The 12,400-nt window shown below is 37.7% G+C and overlaps 1 protein-coding gene across 2 annotated transcripts in view; it reads right to left on the reverse strand.

Annotated features, from left to right (window-relative positions):
• RELN (reelin) overlaps positions 1 to 12,400 on the reverse strand; it is a 286,617-nt gene that overhangs the window by 57,890 nt on the left and 216,327 nt on the right. For both annotated transcript variants that reach the window (XM_032192390.1, XM_032192399.1), the window contains exons 25-30: positions 11,384 to 11,589; positions 10,475 to 10,646; positions 9,887 to 10,087; positions 7,540 to 7,775; positions 5,570 to 5,727; positions 4,410 to 4,617 (exon numbers count right to left, since the gene is read on the reverse strand). In XM_032192390.1, the coding sequence (XP_032048281.1) occupies positions 4,410 to 4,617; positions 5,570 to 5,727; positions 7,540 to 7,775; positions 9,887 to 10,087; positions 10,475 to 10,646; positions 11,384 to 11,589 (1,181 nt within the window). The remainder of the gene's footprint in view (positions 1 to 4,409; positions 4,618 to 5,569; positions 5,728 to 7,539; positions 7,776 to 9,886; positions 10,088 to 10,474; positions 10,647 to 11,383; positions 11,590 to 12,400) is intronic.

A 12,400-nucleotide genomic window follows, 5' to 3' on the forward strand; every position in this document is an offset into this window, starting at 1 on the left:
GACATTTGTCTGAGGCTTCTCTGGTCATAACTAATGTAAAGAGCAGTGACATGACTGAAAAGGCCATTGCCCCCTCATCTACTCCTTCACAGGTCCTGCATTGCACACCTCAAACAACGTCAGAACTGAGCAGGGAACATGGGCTCATACCTGCCCTGAGCTTTTGCATGCTGAAAGTTGGCAAGGCCATTCTCCTTCCTTTTTCCTAGCCAGTTTTTGACTTATGATAATGCCTGCCTGTTGTTTTATTACAGTACTTGCTGATGTGATGTTTTTGAGAAGCAATTGCTTGTCTCTTGTGCTGGGAGGCATCTTTGTGGAGTACACAGGGAAAAGTGGGGTTATTGCCAAGCAGGGATTTTGGGGAAAAAAGAACATGAATCAAAAGGAAACTAGGCTTCTTTAATTCTATTGCTTGTAGATAACTTCTTTATTTTAAATACTAGTTTTCAAGGTGAATTTATGTCTCTGTGTGAAGAAAGAATGCTTGATTCGTCACTCAGATAACTCCCCACACGGATAACTCTTTTTGCCTTAGGGGATTTGGTTCTAATTTGTACTGACGTCAATAAAATCACAGACAAGCCACAGGACTACAGGCAGAGCCAGTACCATGCAGATATGATTCCAGTTTCACTCACCCACTGCTACATACACATTGTTACGATCCTCTTCTGATTCTAAAGCCAATCACAATCCAGTTCTGTTACTGAAATTGGTATTTTGTATGTGAGATGTTTCGTATACCCATAGGGACTTGACAAGCCAGAATATACTCATCAGTCTCGTTCATGATAGAACCCCATAGCTCAAGAATAGAGTGGTTCACAGTGTTGCAAAGATTAGTTAAATAGGTCCTATTGTTTTCTGCGGCTCTGCTTTCTGAGACAGTATTCTGGCAATAAAACACTATACCGCAACCTCACAGGTGACAAGATTTACAGATAAAATTCTCTTTTATGACTGCCAAATGTAGAGATCAATAAAAAGTAAAACAAACAAAAACAGAAACAAAAACAAAAAACCTTTCTGCAGAAGAGTGAACCAGCCCATCTGATCTGGACAAGTTTGACCCAGAACAACTCTCTGAAATTGTTGCACAGTCATTAGCAACAGTCTGTAATGCAAATAGGAGCCAAGTCAGCTAACAAGCCAGATGTCACTGCTGGAAAAATATATATATTACACAGATTTTATTTAGCTGCCAGGTAGGCACCATGTGCAAATGCTGTCACTGAACAGATAGTGAAGAGTGTCATAAGGGAGAGGCCATCAATATGGGAGGCAGTAGTTCATCAAAATGCATCCAGGTATCATATTGTCAGTCAAGAGGATGAAAATACTGCTGGCAAAATTGTGCCTTTGGCACATTGGGCCATGCAAAAGCGAAGGAAGGAGAGGCTCCAGCAGGTTTCTGAAGTGCAAGCCAGAAAATGGTCTAGGTGAAATGAATTTTAACACTTTTATTACAGTTCTCTTAGCAGTATGGGATACTCTCTTCATGTCTCTTAAAAAAAAAAAAAAAAGTGTAATCAATTATGTAAGGAATAAGCAATGGTTGGGCAAATAAAGCTTAAGAATATGAAAGCACTTGTATGTGCTAGACATGGAATGCATGTTGGTAGTCATTGGTTTGTGGGAACAAACTTTAGTTTTAAATGCTTTTTGTGTTAAACCCAAGTTTAGGAGTGTGCTGCTAGGCTGCTCCCCTAAACAGCAGAGCATGGGCTGACAAATCTTGACCTCTTTGCAGCAAAGTGAACAAGGAGGAGTGTGCCCTTCTCCTCTGGGAAGATAAGGTTGAGAAGGAAAAGGTCTTTGTATTTTCTACAAAAATGATCAAGAATTCTTTGCATTCTTTGCGTAAAATGTACCCCTTGCATACAAAAAACTGTAACTGAAGCAAGATGATACAGACCACGCATGGTAGGTAGGTCTGCGGGAACTGGGAATGAAAATCAAACTTTAATGTCTTGCAAATTTATTTATTTATTTATTTATTGCTATTCTGTGCCTGATTTAATGAAATGAGATCTTAAAAGGTCCAGGAAAGTATTATTAACCTGAAAAATAAGAAGCTTAAAACTCTACTGCAGGAGTTTGAGCATTCCTATTCACAACCTTAAATCCACATATCTTGTGGTATGTCTTTAAAGATATATTTTTCTGCTGTTTACTCAATCACCAAAACCCCACAACCAAAAAACCCACTCACAATAAAAGATAACTGTGCAGGGTCTAAGATGACCCCTAATAATATAACCTAATTCTATACAAAGCATTACTGAATGCAAAAAAATAATACCAAAAAGGGAAAAAGTGTTTCATTCTAATCTCCTCTTTCAAGTGACATTAATTTTAGCTGCAATAACAGAAAACATTTCTAGGAAGGAGTATAATTTTGTTTTATGGGTCTTTCAGTTAACCCCTCACACTCTCACAAACTTATTCTGCCCTTGCTTCTAGGAGAAAATATCTAGCTAATGTTACAGACAGTCGCAAACATTAAAGTGGGATGTATCTGTTCTAATCAAGGTGTTTAAAGGCTGAATGTTACATGACCAGCCCAGATTCCCTTAGAAATAATGAAAAAAATACACATTTCCAGAAAACAAAGCATTGGCCTTTGTTAGGTCCTATTTCATTGCCCTTTCAAAGTAGCTATTTTATCTCCTTTGAGCATATAAGAAGCTGGGGTAATTGCTAAGGTGCCGATGTTCTAGAACAGCTGCATGAGCTGGATCCTGCCCTTGAACACATGTGGCCAAAGTAACTAAAAAATCCATGTTTGTCCCATTTGTGCTTGAGATGATTGGTATTTTTGTTCTTTCTTGTGAGAGAAGTGCTAGTTTATTTTGCCAAAATAATCAATCTCAGCAGGAGAGCAGCTCACTGACTCAGAACAGGGATCTTAGTTGCTCTTGCCAGAAGGTGTCCCTCTGTCCTTGGGGTAGTTTTGACACCCCATGTTTTTGACATCTCATGCATGGGGTAGTTTTACCCCATGTTCTCGTGCAAAATCGAAGTAATGATAGATTGAGAAAGTCAAGAAGGAGCATTGTGCAGTACATTATAAATTCTTTTTGTGTTTTAAGGGGTTCAAATTCTATAAAAATGCAAAGGCATAAGTATCTGACATTGAAAGTGGTTTCTGAATTTGAAAGCTAAAGAAAATCCTTTTCTTTTTAAAGAAGATTTCTCCAGAAAAGAAGGAATAACTAAAAAATGTAATTTGAACATAGACTTCTTGATGGTATGGCTACTTTCAAAATTATACTTCAGAGTATTAACGATATGAGATTTAAAAAGAGAGTGACACAGAAAATGCGATCAGATATTTCCAGAGTTCCAGTATTTGCCAAAAGCATATTTGTAAATCCATAAATTAATTTAATTATTAAGGCATTGAAGTTATTATATATCAAGTATTTGTCAGAGGAGATTTTGACAGATAGGCAGGACACAGAGGAAGGGCAGTTGCTGCTGTGTTGCTCTGTGCTGTGGAGCAGCTAAGGATGTCCCCAAAACCACAGGACCCATACTGCCCTAAGGAGTGCTACTTGGCTGAACTGGAGAAGGGGAACACTAATTTGTGGCAACGCTCTTCTGAATGATCCCACGAATTAAATAATGCAACAACTCAGTGCATAACTTGCTCTTGGAGCAGTATTTGACAGGAGAAATATATTTTATTAAACTAATGAATGTAATTGTAGGGTGGGCAAGATTTCAGGCACATGATCCCTTATAAAACTGGACAAAGCATCTGCGAACTCCAGGATAAATAATAGTTAGAATTAATTGTCCTTAGTTTATCCTAATTACATTAATCAACTGGACAATTTGAGAGAAAAAGGGTAATTACTATCAGTGGAGCACAATTCGGTAGTAGCACGGAGAGAGGTGGAAGCTTGTTAGCCTCTTGACTGCACAGAAACAATTCATATTACATTGTTTTACACTTCTTACAAGTGGACTAATTCATAAATTCAGGAAAACCAACAATAGCTCATTTGCTATGGTATCAGCATGCCTGGAATTCAATGGCATCAGTGGAAAGGGAATTTTTCTGTCTGGATTCTTAGGTTTTGTGCAGTTTCAAGGCCACATCTGCCTGGCCATCTAGAATACACTGCAAAACCACCTTCCCAGAAGGGTGAACAGATCACATTTTCTATTCTGCTATTCCATTCCATTTCTAACCTAATCCCCCTCTGGAAAAGGAAGTAGAAGGCCAGAATGAGTAAAAAAAAAAATAACTTCCCTAAGATTTCTTGTATGGGTTGTGATTACCAGAAAACAAAACAAAACAAAACAAAACATTTCACAGCTTCTCTTGTCTATGCTTGTAATAGGGGAGAAGAGGCAGCATTAACACACAATTGTGAGAAGCAGCACTGCTGACTGACCTGATATTTGTAGTGTCCAGAGGAACAGTCCTTGCCTCCCTTTTACCAGGTCCATTGAAGTACAGAGATTTTCCATCACTGAGCACGCCACAGCCTGTTCCAACCTGACCTCCTGTTATCTTGTACCAGAGAGGGCTTAGCTTCCTCTCAAACCTGTCGAACATCTCACTGTGGTTAGGCACATTAGACACACAGGTTCCATGTGATGCTTCAAGAAAAGAAAAATATATGGGAGATGTTTTGTTGAAACTGTGCCGAAGAGAGTAAAGGTCAGATATAGAAAATTGACAAACATTTCTATTGTACCCATGCAAGAGAAAGTACCATATTTTTTTTTCTTTTTTTTCTTTTTTTTTTTTTTTCCAGAAAATGCCATGACAACAGTACTGAACCTTTTTAAGCCCTCTTTATAAATTTTTGTAGGCAGAATAAGCCCTCTTCCATTAAACTCTAAGATGACTTATTCCACTAGGTGAAAAACAGACATGCTTTATACTGATAAGATGTTTTTATGTAAACAGAAAAAATATTATACTTTTAGTTCTTTTTAAACACATTGAACAAAAGAGGATAGCTTATTGCTTTGTTGGGGTAGAGGGTTGAAAAGAGTGCAGTATGCAACTGGTTGTGTCAATCTCTGTTTCTTCACTGGGTATTTTTTGTGTGTGTGTGTGTTTGTTTGTTTGTTTCAGCATAAAAGCCCCAGAAACCACAAGTGAGCAGAAATTTTTCGCAGAAGGGCCTGTCAGAACATATGTTCCTTCCTGGTCCCATGCCATCTGATGGCCAGGGGACTCAAAACCAGCAGCAATTCATTTGAAGATGTTCCAAAGGTTTTTAAGCAGACTTTTTAGTTTATAATATTTTATTTTGTTTTCACTTTCATTGCTAGTCCCTTCCCATTTATACAGATGGTGATGTTCAAAGATCACAGTTGCCAGAAACATCACCAGTGTCTCCTGTCTTCAGCTGCTCTGTTTTGTCTGCACTGGACTCCTGTGCTAAATTTTATTTAACGAAAAGATTCTTGATGGCAGCCCATGAAATTTATGTCATCATGTATTTTCCTGGAATATTGGAGAGGAAAAACAAGATGCTAGGTTTATAACAGCAACTCAGATAGTGTTTACTGTTGTACCATCTAAAAAAGGTTGTCTTACCTGTGTAGCCCAAGTCACAAAAACAGACCCCTGAGACACAGTCTCCGTGACCACTGCAGTAATTGGGGCAAGGCTCAGAAATGTAAACACCGTCTAAGCCAAAAGGAGGCACACTCTTTTGGGAGCTGCTCTCCTGGATCCAGCGGAATCGAGTTTTGCTGTAGAGGAACATGAACAAAAGGCATGATATTAGTATTTCCAGCATTAATACCCACTGTATACCTCTTGTGATCTTTGTTTAGGACAAAGAGAGCCTTTCCTGGATTAGCGAGCTGATGCCTGGGAAGTATTTGTAACATCCTATAGCTTGTGCAACTTCACATATGGATATTTTTTCCACATATTTTGGGGATGTATTTTGATTTGCTCTATTTCTCTGGCCTATATCCACCACTGTGATGCAAACAACAGATCATGTAGTTTTATCAACAAGAGTGAAAGATTAGTTATGACTCTGAAGATGCCTTTCAGTACTTAGTTCAACCTGAACTGCTAATTACATTTTAAAATGCCAGAATTCAGTTTCTTACAGTACTTATGAAAATAACTCAGTAACAGCAGTGATGCAGAGTTTGTTAAATGATGGTATAATTTTGAGTAAAAAACCTTCAAATATAGGATATAGGAAAAATCATCCAATGTCTACAAATAATGTCAGATAAAGTAACCTATGGGATATGTGGATAGAAATACAAAGATTTTATTCTTGGGTGACAACACAAAATTCCTGAAAAATAGCAATCTAATCTCTAACCTCTATAACTAAAACTGTTTCAGGAATTTTGGAGACTTGCTTTTGGGACTTTTTGGATACTACACAAAATTACTCCAGCTGATCCAGTGCATAGGAAATTATTATTGTATAATAATATAACTATTTATAGTTTTAAGTCTTTGGCTTTTAGTTGAATCATTTTTGGATTCAACAGAGGGGAGAGCTGATTTAAAATCTCATTATCAATCCAGTAGATTAATCGAGATCCTCCTTGCTATTCTGCCTAATGTATAACATGTTTATTGCTTTTTACTTACTGTTCATGGGGATTTGGTAGGTAGGTGATCATCATGTTGGTGCTTTGCACCAGCTGATAAAATGGGATGCTCTCAAGATAATCATGATTTCCAAAGTGACCCATAACAATTCAGTCTTTAACATACTGGGAGCCTCTTCATACTCCCAATACTTACATTTTTAATGTATTAGCATGAGCTTCTTATTCTTGATCACATTACTGAACATAATGCCAAACAGATTGCTGCTATTGATTCCACACTGCTTGTTTTGGGTAAACCAAATCAGCTGGTGTCAGATCTGTGCGATTTGGCACCTGCTTTTATTGGCTAATTACTGAAGAAAAGACAAACTTGTTACGGTACATGCTGCTATTTCAGTTCCTTGAAGCAAAGGCACTGGTTCCCTTGCTTCACAATATGTTGCATACTGAAACTCCATGCTGGGGCTGGAAGATGAGAAGCCTGTAGCAGGAGAATGGGGCTGAAACCCAGGGGCAACACTAAAGCCACTGACTACAGAGAGACACACAGGAGCCAGCAGGCTTAGGGGACTTCTGCTGCCGATGGCATGCAGTGCAGATAGCAAAGGGTCTCTTTGCCCGGTGGTAAGTGTAAAATTAATCCTGTTGAAATGGCTTATTTGATTCAAGTGACTTACCACCTTCTTGCTGGCTCCCCTGACCCAACTAATAGGCCTAAAGAAAGACAGAACCACGATGAAGAGATTGATGTAAAATTAATATGTTGTGATCCCCTTGTTGCTTTGTAATTTATTTTTATAGATGGTTTGACACCTTAAAAATGGAAAGCTCCTCCCTGTTTTGGAGAGCATAATATATTTTTTTCCCAGACCTGCAGATTTTTAACACTGATTTTACTCACAGCTTGCAATTTTTTCCTAACATAGTCTCAAACGACAGGCAGCTAATTCACCACTAGCTTACGGTATAGAGTACCTGGCTGCAAGGGACCTTGGGATAACAATAGTAATTCTAGTCCAGTCCTCAAAGTCTCCTGTGTGATACACGGTTGGCTCACTCAGCTCACGGGCGCTTCCTTCACATCCTTTTGTGCCTGGAGATGCAGGATAGCAGCCTTCCTTCACGAGTGACCAGAAGAGCCCAGCATCATGGGAGTACTGAAGCAGTACAGGAGCAGAGCTGCTGTATTGGTTAGTGCAGCCAATGTTCAGCTGGAAAAAGCAAAGCATCAGATCTGAGCTGAAGAAACCTGCACTGTTATTTATCATTATTGGCTGCAAAGCACCTTTAACTTTCCATTTTGGAGAGCTTAGCTCTGAACATTTCCTTTGAACCCTGCTGGCAAACAGTGGCTGATGCTTAGAGTCAGAGTCCTACACATACACAACATTTCTCTGTAAAAATTACCACCCTTCATTCAAGTTGCTAGGTTCAGCAAAATGTGCAAAGAACATAACACATTTTTCAAAGGTCCTGCTATGTAGCAGGCCACAAATAACAAGCTCTGCACAGGCACCTGTGTCCCCAGGAGGAAGGGGAAGAGCTGTATCCTCTGATATAACCCACTGCAGTGCACCCCAGTGTGCCAGACTGACTCCAGGGTTCCCCTTGCCTTGGGCTGTAACCCTTGACCATGGCCAAATCATCGACTTTTCATAATAATCTCAGTGAGCTGGCACTGCATTTCTGGTCCCCAGAAATGAGCAAAATTGGAGGCAGTAGAAAAATGAATACTAAAATGTGAAATGAAAACATAACTAAGACAAAAGTCAACCATTTGTTTTGTTTCCAGTTTCATTTTTCAAGCTACTAGAAACATAAGAGTTTTTATATTATTATATTGCAGAAATTCTACTTGAGCTGTAGAATGTGGAATATAAAACAAAATCATTCATCTAAAATGAAATAGTTTTGACAACTGACTGTCTTTGGTTTATCAATGCAAAATTATTCCAGTCAGCTATTTAAAATGGAAATTTCACAAACTCAGGAAAGCATTTAACCATATGTTTAAAATTAAAGAATGCAAATAAGACTAACACATTTCTATGCAGGCCAGTTTAAAACCTTTCCAAAAAAAAGAGAGGAATATGAATTAAGGCCTTAAACAATAGAAGAACTCACTGTTTTCTGACACATATTGTTGATGTTCTGTATATTTACATTACATTGCCAATGGCTTCAATGATGGAAGGTGTATGAAATGTTTTTAGGTATTGCTTTTTCAGACTAACAATTTTTGAATTGCTGTTGACCATAAAACTTAGAGAATGAAGACTTAGTTACTGAAGTAGTGGAAAATGGTCAAGAGGCAAACAACATCTTTTCCAGGCTAAATGGTATTTACATATCACAGTATTTTGGGTTTTAGACAGTTTAAGGTATAAAACTGCAAACAATACTCATTTGGAAATTGTACTGCCGTCCCTCAGTTTGTACAGAATTTCATTAGCATAACTTTTAGATAAAATGAAATTTTTTACAAATCCTATTATTTCTAACCAACTTTACTATTTACAGGACTGTGGGAATTATATTTGAAAAGCTGCCTGTAAACAACTGATCTCTTTAATAATTCTACTTGTAAATTATTCAGTGTCTGTATCCACCAATTATGTAAGGACCATGTATTTGTGGTGAGCTCATTAAAATTGCATTGCAACCAACCTCCAGAATTCACCAATGGGATTTCATTATAAACTCAATAAAATTTTGATTAGGGTTCAGAAACAAGAGCTTGTCAAAGCAAATACACTTTCTTTGGAGCCTATATTCTGTTGCACTGTCAGACCACTAAAATTTTTGTAAGCCCTACAAAGAAGAGAATGCTAATTGAAGCCTATATTCATTGACAATAAAAGTAATTATTTGAAAAACCCACACTGGAGTACAGAGCAGCTTGTAAGTACTTAAAGAGTTTAATATACAAAAAATGTACACAAACCACATTGGAGCTTTTGTAGTCGCAGATGGGATAAATCCTTTTTCCCTTGATAGTGCAGTAGCATTTCCTGGTACTGACTCAAATATAATGACAGTCACTTCAACCCACTTGTGAAACTCGTTAACGAACAACAAGCCTTTAAAATTTCTCCAGAGGGGGAAGAAGTTCTCCTGCACCAAGGTTTTAGCTATTCTATTAGAAAGCAGCATCATATTTTATATTGTATGAATTCATACATGTGTTCTACACATCTTTTTACATAGTCTTATAATTTATTACATTGTTTTGAACTATGACCCAATGACATCTTGCAAGTATTGAATAAGGGGAGTTTCACTGATATTCTGGGATTTGAAGGGACTTATATTTAAGGAATACCTTGAACTGCAGGACATATCCAGGCTTCAGCGTTAAATCTCTAGTCACTGCAAATCGGTCTCCATCTGATTTACCGAACAGCATGGCAGAGGGGGTGGCAGAGCAGAAAGTTTCATTTTTGGTCATCCCTTCATTGGCCAACATTAACCACACACTCATTTGGTTCATAGGGTAATCAAATGCTGGCTTTTCATAAAAGTTCTGTTAGAAAGGAAAAGAAAGGCAAAAAAACAAGTACTATCTCCTTGCAGTGTGGTTCCAGAATATTTTCCCAAATTATCAATTTTCAAATTTTGCGATTTGCTTTTTCTGTGATTGTACAAAAATTGTAATTGTCAAAATTTGCCTTGACTTTCTGAGGAGATGATACATAACTACATTATCGATTGTAAAAATTAGGAGTCTGATGGCATTATGGTAAGAACCAGCTTAGTACTATGCAGAGAGAGACGCAGCTGCAAGCACTACAAATGTCTCTTTAACTATGCTCAATATTTTCAAAGAAAATTGAATTCAAAGAAATTTCTACTAACAGAGAGGACAGCTCCTTTTTCATGGTGATGCCCACAGATGGCTCTTGCTTATTACCTGTGGTAAGGTGGGGTTAACAACAGGAATTATGTGCTTCTGTTTCTCTGACAAAATAATGATGTCATCGATAGCCCACTGATCATACCCTTCCCCTGAAAACACGGGCTGCCACCACCGAAACCTGGTGCAAGGAGTCTTAGCTGCAGCTGGCAGCTCCAGATAGACAAACCTGAAAAACAAAAATTCAGCAGGACTTTAGGGGAACACTGTAGAGAAATGGGAAAAATATCACTAAATAGGAAAAAGAGGCAGGAAAGCCATTTGTCTTCTCAAGAAACTCGTATGTATGATGGATCCTGCTTTCCTGGAAATGGCTGAACATCTGCCTGCCAATGGAAGCACGGACTGTGCTCTTGATTACTCCAAAGGGGTAAATGTTTTGTCTAAAACTAATGTATTGGATGGCCAGGCAATGAAGATTTCAGTGTATACCTGGGGACATGGTTATTTGCTGGAAGTTTCCTGTAATTTTGACAAAGTAGAGACAAAGTAAAGTTAAACAGTTTTATACTTTCAAGTGCCTAGATCACTTTCAAAAAAAAGAGAGTTTGCTGAGTTACAATAGTTCTGGAAATACTGTTCATTGCAAGGCAAAATGAAGAGATGTGAGGATAAAATTACCAACTATGGTAATAGAAATCATGTTAATATCTATGCAATTTCAATTGCAATCTTAATTTGGAATGACAAGCTACCTACAGGTTTTCTAAGGCCCACTTTCATTAGTTTTTTCCTTCATGGTGGCAGGAATTTACTGTGGCAGTCTGGAAAATTTTCTACATAAGGATGGCTTATAAGCATTATAGTTTATAGTGTATTTTAATATTTTCATAGACTCAGAAACAGTTTTCTTAAAGAGATGATGAAGTATGGATTTAACTGATTTATTTTAGAACAAAATTATACCTGGGTTTACTGAAGTCAGAGAAATACATTTCTGCTAGCAGCTGCCAGTTGATGCCACCGTTATTACTGTACTGCAGCAGCACACCTTCTTCTCTGCTGTCTGGTTTATTGCATGAAGAACTGTCTCCTCCTATCTGGATATAAAACTGAACAAAATCCACCCAGGTAGTGTCCAAATCCCAGCTTACTAACTGTCTTTTTCCAGCCTACAATAGAAAGAAAGAAAAGAATTGGTAAAAATAATATTAAATATGTCACTTTTACTACAAATTGACATATTTTAAAGTCAAGCACAGATGAATATTTTAGAAACATGATGGACATTGCATTTTGTGTTAACATGACACTTTTTTATCTTTAGGACAATGGTTCTGCTTGGTCTTAATTTATGTCTTAATTTCTCTGGTGTGATCCCACAAGCATTTTTATTATTGCAGACGCAATACTTCAACACAAAATACAACATCACAGCACAATTTCAACACAACTATCTTATCTCCTTCCTTGTTCTCCTGACTCCTTCATGGTACCAAATACCTTCAGAAGACATAGAGCAGACCCTGGGTATCACGAACCAACTAGGGCTAAATGTTTAAGCATTCAGCTTTTATAGAACATAGAACATCAGCTTTTTGATAGAACATAAAGCAGTAAAAAGACATTTCTGGTCTCATTTCTCTTCAATTGTATAGTGTTGCTGAGTCACCTGAAATTATACTACTGATAATGCCTATTGCATTTCACGCAAGGAGAGTATCTCAGAAGCAAGAGTCTGATTTATTTAGTTATTTATTCATTTACCTAGCAATCAAATTCAATTATTTCAGACACTTGCGTTTTATATCCTCATATATTTTAAACTTAAATTATCCTGAGCTTGTCTCTGCCTCATCAAGTTTTAGGTCCTTATAACAGCCAAAAGTACACAGACACACACACACATTTATTTTCTCAGTTGCACTTAGACATTTTCTCTCTATTGTCCCATTGGTCCTCTGTTGGTGAGGATGGGTGACT

Source organism: Aythya fuligula, chromosome 1, assembly GCF_009819795.1.
Source record: "Aythya fuligula isolate bAytFul2 chromosome 1, bAytFul2.pri, whole genome shotgun sequence".
Lineage (NCBI taxonomy): Eukaryota > Metazoa > Chordata > Aves > Anseriformes > Anatidae > Aythya > Aythya fuligula.